Source organism: Falco punctatus (assembly GCF_963210335.1).
Source record: "Falco punctatus genome assembly, chromosome: 5".
Classification (NCBI taxonomy): Eukaryota; Metazoa; Chordata; class Aves; order Falconiformes; family Falconidae; genus Falco; species Falco punctatus.
Genome location: NC_137584.1, coordinates 45913787 through 45940677, shown reverse-complemented (window position 1 = coordinate 45940677; position 26891 = coordinate 45913787). Strand labels below are relative to the sequence as shown.

At 41.0% G+C, this 26891-nt stretch overlaps 1 protein-coding gene across 2 annotated transcripts in view; it reads right to left on the bottom strand.

Annotated features, from left to right (window-relative positions):
* Positions 1-23287, bottom strand: part of PLEKHG1 (pleckstrin homology and RhoGEF domain containing G1) — a 139439-nt gene extending 116152 nt beyond the window's left edge. Inside the window, exons 1-2 of one of the 2 annotated variants that reach the window (XM_080389686.1) lie at positions 19893-23287; positions 7444-7528 (exon numbers count right to left, since the gene is read on the bottom strand). In XM_080389686.1, the coding sequence (XP_080245812.1) occupies positions 7444-7528; positions 19893-20138 (331 nt within the window). In that variant the 5' untranslated portion in view covers positions 20139-23287. The remainder of the gene's footprint in view (positions 1-7443; positions 7529-19892) is intronic. The other variant, XM_080389688.1, reaches the window with a different exon arrangement.
* Positions 23288-26891: the final 3604 nt, after the last annotated feature.

Genomic DNA, 26891 nt, shown 5'->3' with positions numbered 1-26891 from the left:
AAGAAGTTGGAGAAGGTCTTAAATTCATTGATACGTCATCAGTGAGAGTTCTAATACATGTCAAATGAGTAACAAAGGAATAGAAGGAATCATCATGACTTGAGTCACATCATGTCTGACATTTGTCAGACTGTTCGCATTAAAACAACAGAAGAATCTCTTCCATAATGAAAATTTGCAAAAATGAACATCAGTACACTAGAAGCAACTAGCAAGCTATCTTTCCAGTTTATGGAAAAATGAAAAGTAGAATTTTGAATATATCCATGTTCTTTGTGAGGAAGAGGTAGAGACCATTGAAAGATTGTAATCCAAATGAAAATAATAATTAAAAAAAGACAGAAATTTCCAGAGATACTGTATTCACTTCAGTTTAAAATTATATTATTTTTCCATGTAACTGAATGACATTTTCTTACAGTCCTGTATCTCAAGAACTTCTCTTACTGAAGTTTAATTGAAAACTGTCTGTTTGTGCAAAATACTGTTTTCAATAAATTGCTATTTTCCAACAAAATATTTTTAGCTGAAAAATTCCTAACTGGCTTCACTTTTAAAATCATTCTCAAGTGTGACATTTCATAGAGTCCGATGCCTTCCCTTACTGAAAAGACTACATCATGTATTTTAAAAGATACCCAGTGACCTTCACGCTGGCACAAACCAAGCAACATTAGTGTTTAAACCTGTATGTATGGAGGGTATTTTTCCCAAGTAATCTATTTCCACAAGGAATAAACAAATATAACAATTATGATTTTCAGGTCTTTTCTATTCTACCTTGAAAACAGGATTAGAAGCTACATCTCCAATAATCTTTAACCTCCATTTGATCACAGAAGACTGTGATACTCAAGTACAAAGTATACAACTATCCTTACTAAGTAACTTCACACATTTGAATTACGTAGTAAACAAATACAATCCAAGCTAGGTTTACCCCTGAAGTACAGTTTAAAGCTATGGCTGAAGGAAAGCAGTTAGGGCTGAAATGTCTTTAAGGGTAACAAACACACTCTTGGGAGGTGACAAGGAAGTGAGAGGAAAAAAAGAAAAATCTTTTAAAAAGGAAAACAAAGAAAATAAGGAAAATCTTAGTTATGTCTCATACCAAATTCCATACCGGTATAATTTTTTAATTACAAAAGAAACTCATTAATTGAGAACAAAACAGCATTTGATATACTGTACTTATGCAACTGAAGCTAAGTATGCAAAGGTGTTTTTTCTCATGTATTAAATATTTTTTTCAGATTCCTACATAACGTTAACTAATAAAAATATTTACTTTTACAAAGGGTCAAGTGGACAGAACATAATTCTCCCAGAAGGAAACCAGATGTTTAGTATCTTCAAAGCGATGACCATGCTGATAAAAGAGTAGCTAATCTTTCTTTTAGAGGTTGAAGTTCTTGTTGAAGTTTCTTTTACTGAGTTGCTGTGTATTATGCTTTAATGAATGTCTGCCTCAACAGACATTTTAATAGGATTTTGGTTTGTGTGTATAGTCATCAATGCATCAATACTCAGAGATGTCTGAAAATTTTGTAAAACAACCTACAGTCCTGCTCTAAGTCATATATTGCATCTTTAGCTCAGGATGAAAGAACTCACATCTATTCCCAAAGGCTGAATTCCATAATAAAAATATTTTAGCAACTGGAATACATTGTCACACAAATATTCAAGTGTTTCTCATGAGTCAAGAAATGCAGAATAATACATCAATGTTGTGCTTAGAATTGCAAAAATCTCAAATTAACAATTTACTATCTTTCTTAAAACCCACCATACTGCATTAAGAGATCCATGAAATGGAACTTACAAAGACTTGAGCAAATAGTTTTCAACTGATTTGGTGGGTTTTTCCTGTATTACTTGGCTGGTGCCATGACTAGTATTTAACTACAACATAATGCTTGCCAACAGATGCAAGATAAGTCTGAAATCCTATGGGGACAGGCTAAACATTTAAAAGGCTTTGGAGGCATGAACAGGGTCTCTGTGTATCTCACTCAGAAAGGAAAAAGATTATTTAGTTTCTTAAATTACCTTTAGACAAACCTACTGGAAAAAAAAAATTGAAAAGAAAAGGAAAAAAGAAGAAAAAAAAAAAAAGAGCAGCTTTACCACTAGGAAGAAGGGAAAAAACGCACCTAGTTTAGAATTGTTTTTATGGCACCTGGTTTTCCATTTTCTGAAATCTGATCTGATCAGGGAAAAGCAGCAATGACAGAAGTTTAACCTTATCTATGCTGGATAATTACACAATTGATTACTCCGCACTGTCTGCAAAGTTAGAGTGGGGGTAGAAATCAGATCAAAGGAAGGGTCACAGTTTTGACACCCAGTTTGCCAACACCATAAAGGCATATGTATCACTGGGGCATTAACTGCAGCATGATTCATTTATGGTATCATGAATTTTGTATTTAGCTATGTTGATGTTGACCTACAGCACAGTATATTCTTGCTTACTTTTCTCATCTTTATGGCCATTGTATAACTGTCATTTGAAAAACCTCTTTAGCTTAATGAAGGCTGTAAGCTTCCAGCTAAACAGTACCTTATGGATACAACGCTGTACATCTCAACACCTCCTTTATTAAGTGATGGGGACTCTCTCTTAAGAGGACAGGGACAACAGCTCTTGAGATGGCAAGCGACAAGATAAGGGCTGAAAAAAAATCCCAATTTTATCCAACATACATCAGAAACCCCCAAGAAAGAGGGTAGCACTACCCAGTGTTAACTTTCAATGTTAACAGCTTCATCCAAACTCAACACAAGCATTACCCATCACTTTAAGCACCAAAATATTTAGTCTGCGCAAAAGCTGAGTACTGGCACCTTGCTTACAAGAAATGCTGCAATTAAACATGATAAAAGAAAAAGGAAGGAACAGAGGACAACAAAGTGGTAAGGACTCAGATTTACAGAGCTCTTTCAATTAAGTGTTTTTCCAAACACTTTGTGCAGCAAGAAAGAACAAAAAGATAGCCTGTCAAGGCACACTCAGGGTTTGCACAGAGTGCATCCCACTTTCACTCACATCTTTAAAATACAGGAGACAAAAAGAAAAAATAAGTTGCGGAAAAACTGTGGCTGGTGTGATGCAGAGGACAAGCTGTGGTACACTCCACTACCATACCATACCTGCTTCACCCAGCTGCTTTACTGACCCCTCCCAAGCATTTCCCCAGATATTTGTCTTCCATACCTTCAAGTCCCCTTCTTCTTCCCTGCCAGATCCTTTCCTGTCATTCATCCATCCCCAAAATTTCCCTCTCTGCGGTCTGTCAAGCCAGGTAAAGAGCTTCTCCTGGCTCCATCCCCAGCCCCTCTCCAAGGCAGCAGAAGCCCACCACAGAGCTCCCCGGTGAGTTCCTCAGCATTCCCAAGACTTGTGCTATAACCCATCAAGCAAAAGATAGTCAAACAGGAGATGGTCGACAGTATCAGACTTAGAAACTACATCCTAGAAATTGCAATGAAAGCTGTGTGACTGGGTCGGCTTTTGGGCCCTCAGTGTGAGTGCTATTTTGTTTTACTCCTTTGCCAGAGGAAGCAGTCTTCAGCATGATTTTGGAACATTATACTTACAACCCAGTGACTATACTATGAAGACAGAAGTCATTACCTACATCATGCAATCGAAACACAGTACATCCCTGAAATCTTTGCAAGATTTATTTTTTTTTTTTTTTTCAGAAAATACACCTATTTGGACAATATAAACAGGTCATTCTGTTCCAGCATGCAACTTGTTTTTCTGCTCTGGCTACACCTGTGACGAAGGAACAACATGGTCACATGTCACTCATACCCCCTTCCATTAACTAGTCCTGAACAGGAAAAAAAAAAAAAAAAAAATAGTAGTCTTCAAGACAATCTCACTGCTATACAGGATGCTCACCAGAAAACAACAGATGTGCTATAATCATTACTGCCCATTCATTTCCTTTCTGTCAGAAAGAAAGCAGCAGTCATCAATTAAGAACCCCTATCTACTGGACACAAAAGGAAATATACACTTTTCCTTGGTCATTTGACCATAACAATAGGAGATGGCAGCGGGAAAGGACTGACCGCTCTGAGCGAGCCTGGGGGGGAAGATGGGGATTTGTGAGCTTGGTTTTTTTGATTTTTTTAAAAATAAAGGTAAGAATTTTTATGCAACAATTTAATATACAAATGTTTTAAAAAACAAATCGCTTTGTCTATAGATTACACAAAATCCTAATTATATTATTCCTGACTTTGTGCAGATAATTCATTTAATCTTTTTTACAGCAGAAAAATCCCACACATGTGAACTGACAAGAGAATTAAGCAGCATCTGGAAAAACTGTTTTATCAATTAACAAAATCTTTCTTTAATTAGTCTAAATGTACTAAGAGTTTAGACTTTCAATATAACACTGGCATAAGTTATTTGGATTAGTATTTTTAAGAAGTCTAGTCACATCTGTGCTGTGGATCCTTCTATTAAAGTTTACATTCATTGGTCAGCTTCACCACTCTGAACTAGAATGACAGTTTTCATATAATTGCCAAGAACATAAAACCCTAGAGATGCACTTTGTAGTCAGAAACAGACATAATATAATCAACCACAAAGGGTTTGGGGAAAACGTATTAAAAATTGCTAGCCTTAATTAAGGCATTAGGCCCTAATCTAGCATGCTAAATTAAACCCTGAATATTCCCATGGACACTAATGCAACTGCTCTAAGAACCTGGTAGGCGCTTCCCACAACAGGAAAGCGTTTACAGGCCTTCACATCACATCTGAACCCCTATTTTTGCCCTGCACCTCTGCTCCATTGTATACCAAAAATAGAACAGAGTTACAGTAAAGCTCACACATGGGCATGCATCGTTCCTCTCCACCCCCACACAGATTTTCAAGCCCTCATACCATTAAAGACATGGCCTAAACAAAGCATTCAGTGATGCACAGATGCTTGAGGAATTTTTTTTTTGTGTAGTGACTTTTAGCATAAACACACTGCATGCAAAAACTCATCCTGAATTGCTAGAACAAAGTATATTGATCTGACATTTCCTACTCTAACAGATGTCACTATTTTAAGAGCTGCTGAAGTCTATTTTCATTCTTTCGAATGACTAGTGTATTATAAACACCAACTCATGGAAACAATTAAAAACAGACAATATTGTTATATAGATCAAAAGTATAATGGCAAAATATAAACAAATTTCATAAAATGTTTCACCCACCACCACCAAAAGTTTTTCAGAATGAAAATATTCTTAAAACCTCTAGATTTAAGTCTGCCACGTGAAAGAAATTTAGCAAAATTACTGGTGGTTATCTGGTTCAGATTTAACATCTGTCCCTCAAAGCTGTATCTGCCCAAAGCATTAAGCTATTCTTTTACAGAACACCACTCCTCACGTTTTAGGGTTCTTCTTTTTTCCCATGAAATTAATTCCTTATTAAAGGCACTTCATCTAGTCCTTGAATGCTTTATCCCATTAGTTGAGACCTCCACACACACTACAGTTTTGTTGATACAACAGTTTTCTGACGCACTTCACAGTGAACGCTTGTCTGCCATGGATCCCTGGGAATCTTATGAAATCCTCTGCCTCTTAGGACACATACACAACCCATGTTTTATCCCTGCTTTCAGAAAAGAGGTTATTTGAGTCTGACGGTCTGGTTTAGCTTTTCTGTTCATCATGAAAACATATTAAAATCACTGCAACTCAAAACCAAGGCCAAGCAGCACATTTGAAATGCAACTGAAATCAGGGACAGGGGGAAATCTGTGCAAGTAATTCACTTTCTAAGGTCACCAAGCAAATGCTTCACACACATTTGGGTCTGCACATATTTCAAGCTAAATAATTAAATTTATTTTTTGTGTGGAACCTGGGAATATACAGCCTCTCCTCATTCATGGACAAAAAATATAATAGTTAACTATCAGCAAATAACACACATAACTAGTGTATTGAATTTAGGTCATGCCAATTATTTTTCTCCAATCCATGTTGAAACATGCAACCTTATTCAAATCTTGCTATTTTTAGAAAATACTGAAGAGGAATTTCTGGTTTTTCCTCTCTCAGCCCCTGCAAAATGTTTTCCTACTTACAGAGATGGTTCTCCCTTGGATCCAAAGGAAGTAAGAGCTCACTAATGTTTGTCAGATGTAAGCTTCAGCTGAATGCTACGCAGTCCCGCTAGCTTCTATCCATTAAAGCTATGCAATCTCAAAGCATTGGCAACTTTATATCTGATCCATTCACTTAAATTTTAAGAACTTTTTAATGCAATTAGATCATCAATACATGCTACAAAATTACATTACAAGCCCCACTATGAGTAGGGTAAAATAATCAATATTATTAATTAGCAGTCTAATATAGCATATTAGCATTCCTTCTGCAAGTCACAGAAGCCAGAGTGGCAATTAACATAATGTACTACTTTTTTAATATTATTATTTATTTTATTTTAAACTAATCCATGCTACACTGATTGCAGCATTAGCACTGGAAGGAGTGAATGAGGTTATTTGTAAGTGACTGAGTTTTTCCAAATAGCAGTGTCCATGCTGTTACCCACAAAGCCCATCACTGAATGTCTATTTTCTTCAGAGAGAAGAAAAGACTCCTTTGGGTTGGCACCAGGACTGAGGAGGAAAGAAGGAAGAAAGGGACCCTGCTTAAAGCCCTCTTCTTATTTAATATTTTCTATGGAGTGTCCTGCCAGCCTTATTGTGAAGATTTCTGGAATGTCAATTTGTTTCAGATAATCAAATGAGTGAAATCAGTTATTACAATCAAGTAACATTTCCATAGCACCTAAATCTGCTTTTCCTATGCTCTCAAGTTCCCCAGGTCCTCCAAGACTTGAGTAGCAAAAGCACATAAACAAGATTAACCCCCTAAAAAAAATAAAAAATAAACTATGAAAGATCAGTTTCTTTTCAAAATGACATAGAGAAACATAGGAAATCTCGGGAGAACAGAAGTCCCAGATCTCCCCAGCCCCATGGAGAGACCACTGTTTCTCTGTGACATCAGCACTTCTACCTTCAAAAGGATGGACTCAAGCAACCAAGAAAAACTTCAGCTACAGATCTTTAGCAGAACTTCAGTTACAGAAACAAGTGTTAAACCGGAGGACTTAACCTCCTGTAACTGCTTAGGTGCCCCAAAACTTCAGCTTAATTAGCAGAAAACCCCACTAGCGTGCACATCAAGAAAAGCCACCACCTTGGCTAGCCAACGCTGCAGGCCCACAGAGGCCAGGGGCCTACCACCGACCTGCGTGCTAACAGTCTCGTGGTTAACTTCAGGTACCTTCACTGGACACCAACGGTAATCACCTCAGCCAGAGGCACTACAAACGTCACTTCTTACTTTCAAAAAGTTAAAATAATAATAACAATAAAATAAATTTACCTGGTAGAGCACTCACCAAATAAATCACTGTTCGCTTAGGCAAAGTGAGGTCGGTTTTCCTCTCCTCTGTTGAACCTCTGGCATTCTGCAGAAAGGAGCGTAGACATTATGGAGGTGGAGGAAGGATAAACAGGAGCACAGCTGTGCATGCAGCTCAGCCGGGGGCCACGCTCACCCCGGCTCGTACCCTCTAAGCCACCTCTCCCTGCCACCTGCCCAGCTGCCTTAAAGAGTAGCCAAATAAAACATGGCATGGGCTGAATCCAGTTCAAACAGGCTAAAGGGTCAGATTTTGAATAGGAGTTAGACACTAATGTGATTCCGAAAATCCCATTAGGAGTCTTACCACCTCTGTGAGTGCCTGCCTACGTGTCTTTAAAAACTTAGACCAGACTGTCCATGGTGGCACCGTAGGACTGTGGCAGAGCGGAGAGGTGCTGCTGGGCTCCCAGGCTCTAAACCCCAAAAGCTTCAAGCCATACTTCTTCTGGAAATTGTGAGCACTCATTTTAAACTTAATTATCTTTAATACCTGGAAACCTCTATCCAAATGAACGCTCACTTTCCTGGTGAGCCGCAGAAGGACACATCTCCAGCCGCTAAGGCAAATCAGAGCCATGCGTCACTTTCTGAGGTCTGTCCAGTACATGCATCTGATCTAGGTATTTTCACAAGGTCAATGAAGGATGACAGATAGCCAAATGAAAATACAGTTTCTTCTACCACTTCACAAAAAGCAGCTATTTAGATACAACTGTGGTGCAGCTTTTTCTAGCAAAATTTATTAACCTACTTTGAAGCCTAAAAAATGCAGGATTCTTGATCTAACGAGTGAAAGAACTAATTTCCTTCGCTAAACGTGTAACCCTTGCCAGCTTCAGAACATTTAGTGGAACATCAACTGGGAACTGAATAAGGATACTTTTTTATTATTTTCATTTTGCTAAGCCATTGCTTTACATTTGCTTGTTCTAGAGGACCCCAAGACCAGTATACCTCTCCTTCTGAGCTAATACAGTGCTATGCGCTCAGCCAAAGGTGACAGTGAAGAATCCACAGAAACAGAACATCAAATATTCTTGCTCTGAACTTTCAAGAAGCTATTGAATGTAAGACTGGATTTTATTTTTTTCCCTTTTTTATATCACCATAAGGCCTGTTTATATACTTGGAGTGGAAACAGTGCACATTCAGCTGCAATTGATTTCCTGTATGGTAAAATACCTCAGGCATTCAGCTGGCTGAGAGCACTGCAGAGGCCTCTTACCATCACCAGTTTTTTGAGACCAGGAAGCTCTGCCCCATGCTTATCCTTATGCCAGAATAAATAGAGGCCCTGCCGAGTGTCCAAGTTAATTTGGTCTAGGGAAACCAAATCATAAACAGGCAAAAATTTTATATTTAAAAAATCCATTTTTAAATATTGGCCTGCTTTCAACAGTAATACAATCAATCCAATCTTGTTAATGTGGCATAATGTTCATCTACAGATGTGTTTTTTTAAAATTCAAAACTACTCCATCTGAGAGGTGGTTCTTTTTTCCCTTTTTTTTTAAATGAAATAGCAATATTTTCTCTCACTCAGGTGCTATATTTACAGCAGTAAATTAACACTACAAGGCAATTTCACTGATTAAAAGAGTTTATTTTCCCCCCTTTGATATCACTAAGTGACAATTATAACAATTGTATTTATTGCATTTAGAGTTTTTTCTGTTCATAACTGAATACACAGAATAGCCTCCACTAACATTTCTATGAATCTAAAGAAGGAAATATGGCAGTAGTCTTACCAGGTTCCTGTGATTAGACTGTAACACTCGTAACATTCAAATGCCCAACCACCTGACTGTACCTCAGATTGTAAATTAAGCAAAATGAAAATGCAAAGTGAGCTGTAATTACCATCCTACTTTCCATTTAGTGCATGCAAGTTTCCTTAGTCTCAAATCCTCCAGAGGCAAAGAACTCCATTTCAACTGCTAGAGAAATAGTTTCTTTAAGAACCCTAGAAAGACACTGACTGGCAACACAACCACAGTCACTTAAATATACACACATACATGTGTATGTATATCTACATATGTATATATATAATAAATAATGTGTGTATTTGTGCATATATATATATATAAATAAATATATGAACATCAGGAAACCAGACAATCCTAAAGAAGCCTAAAATTTTTATAGGGCCACTCTTGTTTGACAGAAGTTTCATCAATAACAGCTTTTTAGTTCCAGAGTAAAACTGTTGAGCTGAATCCAAGAGATATTCTCTAACTCCCAGAGGGCCCAACAGCCTTTCAAAGCCTCCTGATCAATGCCTTCAGACAAGGTCCTACGGTCACACCCAAATCAACAAAACCACAAGCTATTAGATGCTACAGAGTGTTCTTCTACCAACCTTCTTTAACTTTTTCAAAAAGGTTTTCTACAGATCTTTATATCTTCATATTACATAACGGAACAATCTATAAGGAAAATTGTTTTTTCAACCTGTGAATTTTTTTACCAATTTGGTTGAATAGACTGTTTACTTCTTGAACATTAGTGTAAGAATATTGCATACTTTTGCACTAGAAACACTACCACAAAGAACACACACACATGCCCACTTAAAGAAATTGATACTGTCATTTGTCCTACAATTTCTATTTCATCTTTAAAAAGTTTGCATGTTTTAAAATAGCCTTAGTTATTCTAGAAATATATCACAATTAATAAAGCAGCTTTGCATTCTTAAACACTTTTAGAATACATATAGGAGTAGTAAGTAGCAGTTTAAAAAGCAAAAACCCCAAAGAAACCTACATTCAGATGTTTGAGTTGACTTGAACCACAATGATTTGATACCTTATGAAAAACTTTCTGACACCTGGAGATTTCACTGTAATGTTCAATGAAAAGCCCAGAAACTTGGAAACTATCTTTCAAAATTCAGTAAAATCAAGGTTCTCTTTCTGGGTATACTCTGCATGGGAGGCGACCAAAATAATTTTCAGTAAGACGACGGGTGTTTTATGTTATCCTCTTAGGAGTCTGAGATCACCTACACCTCAGTTTTCCTGAAAAGTGTAAATGACACAACGCTTCTGTGCTACACACTAATGCTCCTGGAGCAAGATGTTCAGTGAAAGGCTAACATTATCACTTTAAAAAACTGATTCCCTCAAACCATGGATTTGAGTTTTGAAATCTCTGCTTTTCAGGAATTTCCCTACCCTGTTTCTGCTAGGGGAAAAGAACAAAATAAGCCAAAGCCACCCAACTACATATAATTGTGTTCCACAAACTTGCAAGTGGGAATCTGCTTAAACTACAAGTAGGGTATCAAGACATTTGCTCCATTCATTATCATCCCCGCTCTTAGCTGGTTCCCAACCATACTAAATCATATCTCACATCCAAACGACTCGATCCTTACAACTTGGATCATATTGTGTACAAGACATAATAAAATGGTGTCAACATATACTGTAGTATTTTAAAACAAATACTCTTGCCAAACAATTCCACATACTGATGCTCTAAGACAAGCTGACAATAAAATTCTTAGTAGAAGTTCACATGTGTTAGACAGCAGACCACTGTGCAGGTTTAATCACCACTGATGAGGACTAAAGTCAGAATTTATTTGACAAGATTTTACTGAGTTATGTGCCAGTATGTAAAGCTCAACTTTTCTGGCCAAGGAAAGCAACTTGCCTATTACAGCATCAAGGGAAGGCCACATACTGTAGCACCTTCTCATTGCATGACGTAACTGGGAAGAACAGACAGAAGATGTGCTGCATCCCAAGGAAACAGATTTATTCCACATGCAGTCAGCTGAGCGCTTTCCCAGACACATTAAGCCAATTTCATGAGCTAAGTACATGCAGCACTCCTAGACTTTCCTTCACTCTACCCATTCACAACTGTGAACACCACAAAGGCTGAGTTGCATGAGGTCAACAGCTAAGAGTGAATCTTTGCCAGAACTCCTCCAGACCATCCCTGGTATGACATCAAACTGTCCCCAGGAAAGAAGTCAGTGTTGGGCAAGTATGGGCACAGACAAGTAACTCTGACCCAGGCACCAGAACTAATCACCTCCTGATATGACTCAACATCCGTAATTAACAAATAAGAGAAACCAACCCAGTACATTTTTCTGAAATTGTCAGAAGATGGGCGTCACTAATCCTCTATTCAAAACAAAAAGGACTTTTAACCCAGCACGGGCATTGATGTAAAGAGAAGTAGAAGGAAAAAAAGAACTGTGTAGCAATGGGCTACTAGTAGCATCACTACAAGACAGCAGCAATGAAGAGGCGCCCATACCCTTCTGGAAGCTTGAATAGCTGCATGATGCACACAGCCAGGGTGGGCAGATGAATCTGTCAAGTATGTATGGAAGCACTCTCCCCTAGAGATGAAAGAGACCAGAAAGCAACAGATCTTCAGTGACAATGGCTGATGACGAGCTTTTCTTCTGAAGACTGTAAACCAGATAGCTGTGGTTCTGTTTCTCCAGAATTCTTACTTGAAAAGCAGATACAGATCCCGTCCTATCCAAACAGCGTGCAGCAGCGTGTGGAAGAAATCCCTTCTCCTCCATACCCGACCTGTGCATATCATCAAGTCAAAGCTTCACCAACGAAGGGCAGAAGAAAAATATCTATTCTGCTTTGCTTTGACCCTGTGAGAATCTGAGTCAGTGCCTGTGCTGTGCTTTGGATGAACAAACACTCTGGAGGGGTCTGAGGGGTGTAAGAGCCAAATCCGTTGGGTGCATTTGACAGCGGGGGTGGTTTATTGGCAGGACCATCTGCTGCAGAGCCGCAGGAAGAATCTCTTCAGTGTGGTTTCTTTTGGATCTGCACTGTGGCTTAGCTGTGGACTGAAGAACTCAAGGGATGTTGTCAGCATGTACAGCCAGGACCGAGGAAGCACACCTGCATTGGTAACAGGCCACGTTACTGGAAGAGGGAGACACTGCAGATGAAGTGGCAAAGTGCAAGCTGCTGTAATGGAGACCACCAGGCTGAGCCACTGTGTAGATCAGCTCTAAACTCTGCTCAGCACAGCTCATGCCTTGGCAAACCAGTCTGTCCTTCACACCAAAAGGATGGGGTTTCCTTGATACTCTATTCTGCATTTCCCTGCTGGCAGTCTTTATGAAAGGGGAAAGCAATTCCTGAATGGAACGCCTGCAGAAAGCCTGGTCCCTTTTAACTGAAAAATTTGCCTAGCGCTGACTCTCCTAGCGTACAGACATCTCTGATACCAGTTTAGGAGCAGTATCATCTAAAGCAATGGAGAAACAGAAGCATGCCAAGATACTGTCCTTCTAAATCAGAAGGAAAACCTTGGAGATTAAATGGTTATTGAAGCCCTCAGGAATAACTTAGTCTCTTGCACTTAATAACAGATCATATTTTCTGTCATGAGAGAAACCATGAATTTCTGTAGTGGCTTACCAAAAAGCCTACACTGTGCCTGATACTTGGTGCTGGAATTAGGTGTTCAGAAGAGAAGTTAATGGCTTTCCCCTGGAAAGCTGGGAAAAACTCACAAGGTTAAATGAGTTCAAGCTCAGGAAAAGGAGATACTGGGGTCAGGACCGTCCTTTCACAAGGCAGAAGAGACTTCACAGCATAACCCACCTGACATGGCAATGAATGTAGAAGGCTACATCTAGCACAGAGTGTGCCAAGTGGGCCTGTCTGCCTGCAGGACAGAGACAGCAACCTCCTCAAGACAGCAGGAGCACAAAATGACCAAGACAGATCAAATCAGAGATTTACAACTTCAAACTCACCTAACATGAAAGAGACTGACAATTATCAGAGAAGGCTGACGGAAAGAAGAGATTACAAACTTTGTATGTTGGTAGCGCATGAGGGAAGGCAAGTCTCCAAATTCAATGATTCATTGTTAAATACATCCTTGTCTACCATTCAAATAGGCTAAGACTGCTGATTCTTCAGAGAAATTAGTGTTTCTGCAATGGGCTGAAGTCTATGATAACATCGCTCAGACACTAAGTATGACAGCTCTCTGAACAACCACACAAGGTATGTTATCAGGGTAATGAGAAGGAATTGTAAAGTAAACAGTGACAAAGCTTCACAAACACCTGAATGTGAAGCATGCTAATCTCAGCAGCACCAACCTGCTTGCAAGCTCAAATGATGTTTCTATGATATTAACTTGGTTGCAGTTTAAAAAGCAAGTGGAAAACTTTGTGCATACTGAAATGCTAGATTACAGAGTTGCATAATAAGTAGTTCTTCATTTCACCCACCTATTTTCAAAACCCTTTACAAAGAAGGAACTACAATTTTTACTACAGATCAGGTATTGAGGACACAAAGCATGATGTTCCTTCAGATTGAAGTACCACAGATCAGTGGCAGCAGCAGCAAGCAAGTAATTCTGCCACTGTATTTCTGAAATGCACTGGGACCTCAACCATGCACCTGGACTCACTTGGACAGGCAACATAAACACACACACACAAAAAAAAAAAAAAAAAAGGAAAAACAGCAAGCTGATACTGGCACATAAAAATCACAGCAAAGCTGCAGCAGACTGTATCTAATCTCAGGGGACACGCAGGGGGTAAACATCGGTAAATAACAAAGAAGAGTTTACAGGACAGTAGCAAGGAAAACTTGCCTGTGTTTACAGATAACTCCACCCAACACAAGTGGAAAGTACAGGCGCTAGAGTCTATGCACTAAATCTAGAAGATAGAGACTACTCACGTGGGCTGATAGAAAGGCAGAAGCTGACCTTGAAGCCCACATCCAGATGACAATGCTGAAAGATGTCAACCATGACGGTGAAAGGAAGCTGACTGTTAGCTGCCCTTCTCTTCCCTGAGCTAGGTATCAAAGCTTTATCTACAACAATTCTTGGTGACTGAGCCAGTGATTCAGTCACTGTTCCTGTGACATCCTTTTTACCTCTGATCAGTGCTTCCAGCGAGAGGACCCGTGCATCCTATCAGCAGAGAACACTATCTGCACGATACTAATGCTTGGGGCGTGATCCTGAAATGTCTGAATGGATATGAATGTCCAAATATTTCAATGTTAACATTCATTAAATTAGGTTTTAAAACATCTGGGCAGGGCTTACATGCAAGTTCCTGCAGAATGCATGCTTAGGGGAAGAGGCTTGGCACCACTTGCAGTCTGAAACTCAATGACAGCAGGCAAGAGAGACTTTTAGGATTCAAAGATAATTAGCACTGCTTCAGTCACAAAATTGCATGGGAAAAACCTGCCAGCCCAAGCTATACCTACTCACTACACTTAAAAAACACTAGCATAACCACCTGTGGTCCTGCAAAGGACTAGGAAGCAGGACTAGTGGAGCTCATGCCAAAGGAGGAAAAAAGAAAACTCAAATGCATCAAGTCTCTCTTCTAGATAAATTTTTAAACTGGCACCTTGCTTTATATTTTCACAGCAATGCTTTGCATTGTGATTAACAAGAAGACAGACAGTGCCCAACCCCATATTCAGGTCCTTCACAAGGTGCCCCAGTCAGTAGCTGACAGTGGTCTTCAGCAGCTTGTAACTCTGCTTGAACAGCTGCTTCTTTCAGGCCTCCTTGATAAGCGTCGGTAGCTTTTCTCTCGATTTCCTTCGCCAGTCCAACCTGACTAGGCCCCTTTCTTTTCCTGCACTTGTAATCAAATTTGCAGTTAAATCTATTTTAGGCCATGTTCATACAAACTCAATTTTTGGTGAATCAGACTAGGCAGGCCCATCTGATACAACCACCACAACTAAAAACGTTACTTATATCCTTAAAGTGACTTGAGAAACTTAACACTATAAGATAGCTTGTCACATACACACTCCTTTAGGAATTGAATTGACACAAACAGGCTTTGCTGATAAATTTATTATTTAATCATTTCACATTCATGTATTGTATTCTTAATCACACACGCAAAAGGCTCCCATACTTTCAATCACAACTGTTGCTACTGCACTGGTAATGTGCCAAAGACTATACCTCTTCACTCACTCTGCTCCCGTTCCCCCCTTGGTTTTGTGCTTCCACCTGCTCCCTGTGATGCGTGATGTTTTTCTAAAGCCTGAAGTCTTGGACCCATGATATCTCATAGGAACCCCTGCTCTTCTTTCAAAGTTTCTGTGCATTTCAGTTGCAACAAAAGAACTGGAAAATATGACTGTAATGAGCTTAAAAATGAAAAGGAACTGGAAAATATTACAAGATTAATGGTTAATAAACCAAACACACAAGTTTGGGAAGTCTGAGCCATGACTGGGGTGGGAAAGACACTGTTTGGGATTGGTGATGCAGCACAACTCTTTAGGTGGCTTTGGGTAGTCTCCAAGAATAAGAGGCTTAATCAATTATTAAATAAGCAGCTATTAGAAATGCTTTGAAAAGCATCTTTAAAAAAAAAAGGGGGGGGGGGGATTGGGGGTGGCTAGCACTGCAGGTCCCATGTCCTCTAAATTCTCGCTTTGCAAGAATAACACTTTCTTCCACTTTCCTCCTCACTGCCTATGCTACAAACTAAAACTCTTCCTGTGTAACCACAGTTATTCAGGTTCTCAAAATTAACCATTCAGCAAGACCTCTGCAAGTTACTCTGCTACTCCAGAATTCGCAGAGGGCTGCAATAATTCCCTTCCCTCCCCACTCCACTACAAAAGCAGAATGCTGTTTAGAGAAAGCAGCGGCAAGACATCTTCATTGTCCACGTGAGCAAAAATTCCAGCTCATTGCAAGAGGACTGCCATATGTAATCACAACTACTCCAAATATCTTCCATAGACATTATATTACTAACATCTGTTTTTTCATATGCCATTATTCTATCTTCTACTGTATAGTCTAGCTAATATCTGTGCAGTACACTTGGCCTCTAAGAAAATTATGGCAATGTAATTTCAAGCCATAACTAATGTAATGTGTCAATAAAATGTGTTTATTTAAGACAGCGATCATCCCTCTCAACACATGACTGAATACAAAAGGGAATGTGCATCAGATTAATTCCTTCGTACTAATTTATAACTGCCACAGCTTTATAGATGTCTAATCTGAGAAACGCTTCTAATCAAAGTCCTGCAAACAGCTCCCTTGTTCTGGGTCAGAAGATAATTGAAATGTCCAATCTGATGAACATCTGACCCTATAGACTTGGGGTACACAACAGGGATATGCCACCCAGCAACACGGCACCTCTTCTCTTCATGACCCCATACTCCAAAGACCAAGAACTGCAGCTCTAGCTTGGCTGAGGAAAGAGACTTAGTGGTGTCCAGCAACTGCTGGAGTGGCAACCAAGCAGGAGGGAAACAAACAAATAAATAAAAATCAACAGTTGAATGAGTCTTTGGCATACTTTAATGTGTCCTAAATATCTGTTAAAAGACTGTTGAGACTTCATTACAAAAAAAAACAAACCAAAGAAAGCCAACATCCATTCGGAGCTCATGTATTTTTAAGTATCCTTCCCTACAAGTTATTTTGTTGGGGTTGGCCTTTTTTTAAATACAAAGGGCACATTTAAATTGTAGAGATGATACCTCCATATAAAAAAACTTATTTTTTTATAGCAGTATCTCAGACTAATCTGTACTTGTTAACCCTGTCTCTGGGCTGATCTCAAAAGTACTCAGAGCCTACAAGTCGTATGGGTGATGCTATGACAGAGCTTCGGCTAGCTCTGTTATCAATAATCTTTTCAGTAAGGTAAAATGACAGAAGCCATTATCACAATTACAGTTCTGTTAGCTTTATATTCAGAAAACAGATCAGCTTTGCACTGCAGAGTTTGCATTTAAAGATAATAAAGCACTACTTCAAGTACCCACCTTCATCAGTTGCTATAACCCTATCTAGTTTGCAAGGCTTAAAAAGCCTTTCCTGAACTGGAGCCAAGAAATCACAAGCATAGGAAAGGCAGAGGACGACAGGTATACGGTAATCCAAACAAAAGCACGAGGAAGCTTTCAAACATGCACACTGCAACAACTGACTTAGCAAAAACGCTAATACCAGTGCCACATGAAAAATGACGTCAGTGAAACGTTCAACCATACCAACCTATACAGATAACAGTAGCGAAAAGTACCAGAGACTCATGACTTGCCTAAATTACTTATTAAACAAGCAAGCAGATATTTTTACTTCCCTTCTAGCTTTAACCTTTTAGGTCACAACAAAGGTTTAAAATAAAAACAAACAAAAAAATAAATAAACACACCCCCAAACCAAACAAAACACAAACCCATGAAAAGAAAACCACCAAAAACTCCCCAAAACTCCACACACAAAAAAAAACCCACACCACACAGGAAGGTACCAAGAACTCAGTGGGTTAGCTCCAAATCTTTTCTACTGGGCATAGTTTATATCAAGGTTTCACAAGCAACCACTTTAGGCTCAAAATATGCCCTTGGACAGTTAACTTGTATTCTCTACATCCTGCCCAAGGAAGAAGAACACATTAGCAGATGTCCTGAAATCATGACAGCTGCCAACAATCTAAGGTCACTACTTGAAGATTTGCAAAGCTGTGCATTATTAACATCTACCTTCACCTAAAAATCAAGACAATACTGTCTTTGCAAGATGCTATCAAGTAAAACTATAAATTACAAACCAATTCAACTACACACTCATTTTTTCTTATTATTCTTTTTCTTTTTTTAAATCATAAGTAAAACAAGAAAAATGACATACTAATGCCTAGTGCTAGAATCATAATATGCCTTTGCAGGGATGCACTCAGTCACACAGCCACAGGTCAACGTTGTTTACCTAGGGCTCTCCAGGTCTGCGAGAAAAAGCCAGCATTCCCATAAACAAACACGTTTAAAACAGAACCATTTGTCAGAGTGCTTTGCATCATTTCTAGTCTGCAACTGAGAACACAGAGAAGTAGAGAGTCGAAGTTTAATAGCTAAGCATCTGCATGGACCTGAGAACAATACCAATATTCATTAAGAGGCCGCTCTCAAACTGCCATCTCATATTTTCAAGACAAGCACCCCATTAATACATTTTCTAACCTTAGCATAACTCTTGTGTTTTCATCTCAAAACACCCACACATACATTGGTAAAGAGTTCCCAAAATTATGACAACTACGTGCTACACACACCAGGAAAAAAAAAAAAAGGGGAAAAAAAAAGTAAAAATAAATCTCAGAGAAGCTATATATTGTGCCTTGCCAATCACAGTGAATTGCACAGCCAGGAGTTGCTACAGCCAGATTTAGCTTTGTACAAGCTAACAGAATTCCTTTATAAATTTAGCTAGAGGCGCGGGCAACAAACGCTTGTGGAAATTTGAACCGCAACTCTCCAGCAGCAAAGTCTGTTCGCTCCAAGAATGAAACAGTAGCAAAAGAAGACTATTAGCAGGCTCTTATTACGCAGCTTTCAAAACACCTATAAGTCATCAGGTTCTCCAGACAGCATTATTAAATTGCTGAAGTACCCGCAAACATTAAAAGAAAAAAGGCAGGCCACAGTTCTTTCTGAGCCCGCCAATTAATAATTAAGGGAGGAAAAAAGCCAACTAAAGACAGACCATATTGGAAGCCAGCTGAACATACAGCTAAGTTTGTTTCAGGTCCTTTGCCCTGATAGTCGGAGCACTGTGGCTTGTGAAGAAAGGCGATGAGTGTCTCAGGTCTGTCAACGCTAACCGAAGGATGAGCTCCACAGGGCTTCTCCTTCAACTGGAGGGACAAAACCGGGACAGGCAACCCGCAAAGCGGGGGAAAAGCCCGGGCAGGAGATGCAGAACGCACCCAGGGTCCCACAGGACGGCAGGACACCGCAATGTCCCCCACTGCCGCTCCCTCTTCTTCCCTCCCCAGAACCCGCGGTCCTGCTACTCAAGATCAATCACATCGCTAACCCCCATTAGGCCACCGCTTATCACAATCCGATTAACGTTACTTTAAACACCAAAAATCGAGGGCTTCTTGGGAGCGGAGTTTTCCAAAAGTCACAGGTTTGCTAAAGCATCTGCACAAAACTCGGAACGCCGTGCGATTTTACCGCGTATTGAGAGAAACGCCGCCCCCCGCGAAGAGACCCGGCGAAGCCACCCGGCCCCGCGCAGCCCCCGGCCCCGGCGGGGCGCCCAGACACAAAGCGCCGCGGCGGAAAGCGAACCGCAGCCGGTGACCGCCGCCGCCCCGCTGGCAGCCGGGCGCAGGGTGCCCGCCCCGCCGGCTGCCACAGGCGGGGAGCGGCGCGGGGGGCGGCGGGGCTCGCACAAAGGCTGCGGGGCACCAAACGCCCGCTCCCCCGCGGCCGCCCCGCCGGGCCGGTTTCAGGGGGCTGCAAGGCACCAGGTGCCTCCGGCGACCACCCGCCCGCACCGGGCCGTGCCGTGCGCCGCCGCCCCCTCCCCGGCGCGCCCCGCGCGAACAAAGCCCCCGCGCTCACCGGCGGCCGCCGCCGCCTCGCGCCGTCCTCGGCCCTCGCGCCGCCGCTCCGCCTCCCGTTTAAAATCCAGGCGCAGGGCGCGGGCCGCTCGCCCCCCGCCCCCGTAACTCCGCCAGCGGCTGCGCCCCTCGCAGCGCCCGCGCCCCGGCTCCCTCCGTGCGCTCGGGCGCCGGGCAGCGGCTTCACCGCCAAACTTCCTCCTCCTCCCGGGCGGGCAGGGGAGTCTGTGAAACTCCCCTCCTCCATGCAGCTCCCGCAGCCCGGCCGCTGCCCCAGCCCCTCCCAGGGAGGCCCGGCCCGGCCCCGGGCTGCAGCTGACTCCGCTCCCCTTCTCCTCCTCCTCCGCCTCCCCCAGAGGCTGGGAAAAGGGGAAAGAGAGAAATTAACCACTCGGACTTGCCTCTGGAGCCGAGCCAGAGAGAGCAGTCGGATTACAGCTCCGGGAAGAAGGGAGGAAAAGAAGAGAGGGGGAAAAGCCCAGCTACCGTTTGCAGGCAGGGAGCAGGCACACGGGTCCCCTGCCCTCCCTCCGCGGCCGCGGCGCCGCCCCTCTGCCCGGCCGGGAGCCCCCTCCCCACCCCGCCGAGCCGAGCCCTCCGCCAGCTTCGCTCCGCCGCCGGTTGTACATCCAGCGATGTAACGCACAGCACCGCTATGGACTGGTGCGGGCTCCTGTAGGGGAGTCCGCAGCGCCAAAACGCGAAATCAATCCGTAAAAAGCAAATTCAAAGAGGTTTTTTAGAGACTACACCTGCCTCCTGGCAGCCTGCCTGGCCATCTTCTTTGAAAAAGTGAGTTTAAAGTTACTTTTTAATTGATTTTTTCCTAAAATGTTGTGTAAGACATGCACCAACAGAGAAACTGCCTGAATTCTTCACACTTGTTCAGTGGTCCTTATTCTTCCAAGCCCTAAGAAAACCCTTGGTTTCCTGCAAAACCTTCTTCCGTAACTCACGTTCAGTAAAGCTCCGCTGTTTTTGTTCTGCAATATGATTTCTCCCTTTACTCATGCTAATATACAGCATTTGGAATATGAGGAAATTTGGGAGGTTAACATAGTTCATAGTTTTTAGATGTCAAAACAAGTAATTACAGCAGGAAGTTTCAGTGTTTGCCCTCATCTTACCTGTTCTCACGGGAATCCTTAAAAAAAAAAAAAATAGTAGTCTGGCGGGGTCTGTTTCTGTATCATTAGTTCAAAAGCCCAGAGCTCTTTCCCAACATGCACATTGAATATGCTTCAGACCACTGCTGATTCTTAAAAGATTAACACATTTCTTTATTAATTTTGGCCATGTTTCAAACCAAAGGTTTACATGTAATAAGTAGGACTATATTAGCTTCTCAACTAAAGAAAAAAAGTAATCCCCACCCTCAAGTGTTTTCATGACAGCCATTGTTACGCACAATATTCATTCACATTGCAGAATTAGAGCAGAGTTACCACCAAGGGGTAAGTCCTGCTCCACCCCTCCTTCCTTGCCAGCCACTGTCCTATCCTTGCAGGAAAGGCAGATCACAGAAGGCTGGACTCCATGGGTAATACTCTGGAATGGCTCTCTACAAAGTTGCTCAATGGGGCAAGCACAAAGCACAAGTAATTTCAGATATTCACTAGTAGCTCCACTAAGCCCAGCCCACCAGTCATGACCTCCTGTACTGCATGGCTACTCTGTATCTGAACTGAGCATCCAACTGAGCACACATCCTTGCCTCAGCACACTACACTCTGACCTTGCACTGGGGATAAAAATTTGACCCTCGTTTGCATACAAAAAAAAAAAAAAAAAAAGCATCAAAACCCTCTCTAGTGAAAAATATTGGGAGAGAAGCATTTATAACTCTTTCCCATTGAGGGAATCAGGGAATGTTTTCCCTTTATGAACAGATCTTTCAAAGATGATAATAAAACAAACTACTGGTTGATGCATTTAACTTGGGCCAAATTAAAACAAATGAAAATGCACACACATCCCCAAATGGGAAATATAAGAACAAAACCCCCAAACCACAAAGTGTTCCAAATTCCTTTAAGAAACTGTACAGTCTCTGCAAATATGTTTTAAAGGCCTTACATGATCTGTTCCATATGGAGTTTGTTTTTCCTCAGTGCTGTGACTAACAGGAAAAACCTTCAAGAGAAGTCTCATCCTCTCTCTTCATCCTTCTACCTCCCTTTCCCCAAAGGACTGATCATAAGCCAGTCTGGTTTCTGTTTGCTTGTGCTAAAAATAGCGTTCCAGTGGACTGACCAAATACCTCCAGTTTTATGTCGACTGACAGAGTACAATCATTGTTGCAGAAAGAATGATAGAAGTTTAAACGTCGAGCTTTACAACACTGTAATACAAAACCACGTATCTGAAAAATCACCAGTTTTTGAAGGCATTAGCTACATGAAGAAACCATGAGAACTCCTCTCTGAAGGGAATCCAGGTGACTATTGGTAAAAGGGCATGAGTGACAAGAAGACTGCAGGCAGGCAAACCTTTCTCCCGGGTGTTGCCTGTGCATCAGAAGTAGTACAGGCAAGAACACCTCATGTTGCGGAGGTTCCCAAACAGCTTGCTCCGTCACCCTCAGCAGTGCTCCTGTGCACAGGCAAAAGATAAGCCTCTGTTCCCCCCACCTCCATCTTTTTCTGCTCTCTCTCACAGCATCTCTCATACCCTCACACAGTAGGACCTCTGCCTTTCACTCACACATGAAGTGGGATCCAGCTCCATTTGTCAGTTCTTCATCTCTGTCCCTCCTGCTGCCTTTGCAGTCAGGAACTCACACCACTGATGAATCAGTATCTTCCACACTGGTGGTCAGGACTTGCCTTCATGTACCACTTGAAAGTGGTTTGCTTGCTATGGTTGGGGATCTGTAACCTCATGTTATTTTCCCCTTCGGGATTTTCCTTTCTTTTAAGAAGTCTGCTTATATCGACTAGTCTCTCCATAGCTTTGTACAGATAGATATGCTTTCGAACATCATAGCATTTCTTTACATCACCAGGACTGAATCTCATCAGTTCTGGTATTAATGTTTTTCTCATTTTGGCTGTGACTCGGCGAAACTGTACGCAATGCTGTTAAACATACAGAAATCTGTGTTGCTTCAGTTTTGCTGACTGATGATGAATTTCAGCATGCACTTGAAGACAAGCACAAGTATATCCATTCCGAGTTAGAGTCTGGAGAAAAATAAATCTGTCCCTACAACAGCAGAAAACTGCTACTTACTTGTAAAGACACCACATACACACACACGCTTAAGAGACAGAAAAGACACGTCCCAGATTTGATTGTCTGGGGGGGAGGGGTGGTGTTCTGTAGAAGCAAGCAGTTGCATCCATGCCATGTACAAGGGGATAAGGCAGGGAAAATGGTTGTAATCTTAACCTGGGCTCTCCCCATATAAAAAAAAATAATCTGCAATGTGCTTCTTGCCTAGCATCCAAATTAATTATTCCACCCACAATACAATTTAATTGGCAGGCACAGGTATACTCATTTGCTTTGCAAAGCAGTATTATTAAGTGTGGGGGCTTTAGATCATACCCCTGTCTAATAGAACATACTCTTCCATGTATACTAATGCCAAGGAGTACACAATCATTCCAGTAATTATATGTTCTAGTAAAATCATTAACATCAAATAAAATACTATCATACTTATTTTATGCCTGGGTCCTGTAGGTAGATGAGATAAATAAGCTTCCAATTTTTTTCACATAGGTTAAGTCTTTACAGCAACAGCTGCTAAAACTTTTAATCATAGACTGCAAAGTTCAAAACGTTTTACTCCTACTCTTACTACAAAGTTTAAGTGGAAGCACTTTAAATACAAGATGACTGCATGCCACTTGCCTTGGGAAACAGCTAGTGCATGTAAAGAATGGGAGTAAGATGATGAAGTTTAGTGGTTATGAGTATGAAGACAGTCAACATAAGAAAAGAACAAGATACTGTACAGAAGGAATCGACTTAATCTTTCTAGGGAGATGGTTTGATTCCTTCTTTGTCTGGGAATGTTTCTATGCAGAAGTAAACATCTTTGAGATCACTTGCTTTTCCACATAGCAGCGCTGCTTGGATCCTCTACAGATGCAACTGTATTTCAAAAAAAAAAAAAAAAAAGCACACAGACCAGCTGCAATTTTCACAAAATAGACTTCTGGTAAATTCAAAAGCTAACACAACTACCTTGTCAGCTCAGGTCCCAAAATCAATAGAAGCCTTGGTCCTTAAGCACAACCTCCACTTCATTATGCTTTCTTAAGCATTATGGTAGATAACAGCCTTCTACATTTCCCATCTGTTCTCGTTCAGAAAGTTTTTCTGCTGGCTTATTCCTGAAAACATTTGCATCTACAGCCTTACAAACAAAAACCATGTTTCAGCCTTACAAGAGCTTATGTTCTTCCCAATGATTTTTTTTTTTTTGAGTGCTTTAGGTTATAAGGCTAAAAGTGAGCAGTTAATTTCAACCTTGTAGACAAGGATGGCTTTCAACCATCCTGCTCTGGAAGAAAGTCACCACTAGTCCCACTCCACACTTCTCATACCAAAACCACCAGGTAAGGACAAACCATTACAACCCCTCCAGAACGCAGGATGCTTACCCCTTTTCTCTTGACAGGACATTAAAAAACACTCAAAGCTAGAGCAGGAGCCCAACCATTCCCTCTTCTCTGTTCAGTTGCTTGCATAGCAGAAAAGCTTACTGGATGCACAGGAGGTGCTTGTTTCTCAAAACTCAGCTGTTTCTTTTTACCTTAAATTGATTATTCAGAAAAGAAATATTAAGATATGCCACAAGAGGCCTTTGGTTTGTATGTTTGATTTAGGGGCTGCAAGATCATGTCCTTTAAAAGTTTTTTTTCTTGATGCATGCTTTGTGGTGACTCCACATGCACAAAAAAAGCAATATCAATTGAGGTCTTGTGAATGCAACAAAGAGTACATTGGAGTCACTTTAAGCAGCAACTAAGCTACTTCTCAACACTGCTAATACAGGTTGCTCAGATGGCAGACAAGCTCATCTAATTACAGGAATTCACTTCAACTTAAAGGAAACTCCTTCAAACGTATAACCACTGGTTTCTTCTGGCTCATCTAGCTTATTAAAAGAACTTTTACTACTTACATTAAAACCTTGTGGTTCTCTACTTTCAGCTGTGCCTTTTAAAGCACAATGCTTCACCATAATTAGACTAATTGTTTTAAGCTACCATCTGAGTAATGAGTAATAACTAAGCTTTTTTTTAGGCAATAGACTGAATTCAGCCCATAACTAACCGCTCCAAGATCACCAACCAGTCCCTGGAGTATTTCTCTCAAGCACAACTGGCCCAAGGTTCTCCCTTGGATTTAGTCTGGTTTGCTGCTATCAGAGAGCAATGACCCCCAGAGCAGGTGGTTTGCAAGGGTAGTTATCTGGCTGTGGATCTGGGAGGATCCTGAGGGGCAGATTTGCAAGAGGATGCTAAGAGAACTGTAATCTCCTTTGCTGTATCGCTGACTAATGCAGCACGCATTCCCAATCGCCTATTAGATAACTGCTGTGCCACTGTTCAGCCATCCCAATCCTCATCAAAACTGCATCCTGTGCTGTCCTAAGCTACCAGGCAACAGCAAAAAGCTATCTTGAGGAAATACTTTTCTATCTCTAGCCACCTAGGAGTGGCACAAGCCAACCAGGTCACAGGCAGCAGGCATAATTCATCACAGCCCTCAGGCAAGTTTAAATTACTCTGAACAACTCGTGCTCAGCCACTGCAGACTGGTCAGGGGAAGGTGATATATCAGGTGCTATCAAGCCAGAACAAAGATTTAACAAACCCGCTCTGGTTTCATTCTGTACATACCTACATGAGTGCAGACAAGGCAGCAGAAAAGGAAGTCCCAGAGCCTTATCAGGAGTTGTAATGATCAAGGCTGTTAACCCCCAAATGGGAACTTGCATTGACCTTGGTCAGTACCTATCCAGAAGAAAGATGTAAGCCCTAAAATGAAAATCTGTCATTGACAAAAAGACAGAGAATGTCTTACATTTTTCACAAATCTTGCTACCTACAGTACAGATAGATGCTTTTGATTCTTTAGTAGTTGCATATAGCAAAGTAAAAATGCAAAGTACTTCAAACAGAAGGGAGGAAAAAAAAGCAGTACATCACCCTCAGACAAGGAGGGTTGAGTGGAGAGAGAAACCTCAGAGAAATAATGAAATAAGGCAGAAAAATAAAAGAAGGGGGGGGAGGGGAGAAACAAAACAACAACAAAAAAAACACTGAAGTATTATGTATTATGGTCAGTGGTTTGGTATGAAATGTGATGTTAATTTCTTTTATTTAGTGTAGAAGGTTAGCACAGAAGGCTGGTACAGGAGAACAACACAAAATTAAAACCAGAAACAACATCACTTAGAAAACACAGTGTATTGCAGTATCTTGTAAATACTTGTTTGTATGACATGGCCTATATAGGGTATTCTATCTCTGGTCACAAAGCAATTATCCATATCAAAAAGTATGACATTTGAATGCTAATGTAACAGAAGTTCCCAATAATTCTGAGGCATAACTGAGTATCAGTTTTCAATATTTTCAAAGAAGAATTCCACCAGTCAAGCAGTTAGTACACTGTATTATTATTGCAGATGCAAGAGTTACCAAATGAAGTCACATCAAAAATTGCAGTCTTTGGAAACAGCAGATCAGAGAATCCCAGAGATTTCAGTGTCCCAGAAACTAAAATGCCCAAATTTCACTGAATACTGTTACTAGCTTACTGTGCTATCTCAAGAGATGTCATTTGAAATCACCTTCAGAATATCTTTTTCTTAGCCACAGACAAAGCAACTGATGCAAGAAAGAGACAAAAGACTGTTCCATTTCCTCAAGCCTTCAGCTTTATGAAACATCTGGCCCAGGACAGTGCCCCACTACAACACTTTGAACGAAAAAGCCAACAAACACTTACATCTGTTAACTGCCTGTAAATCTAAGCA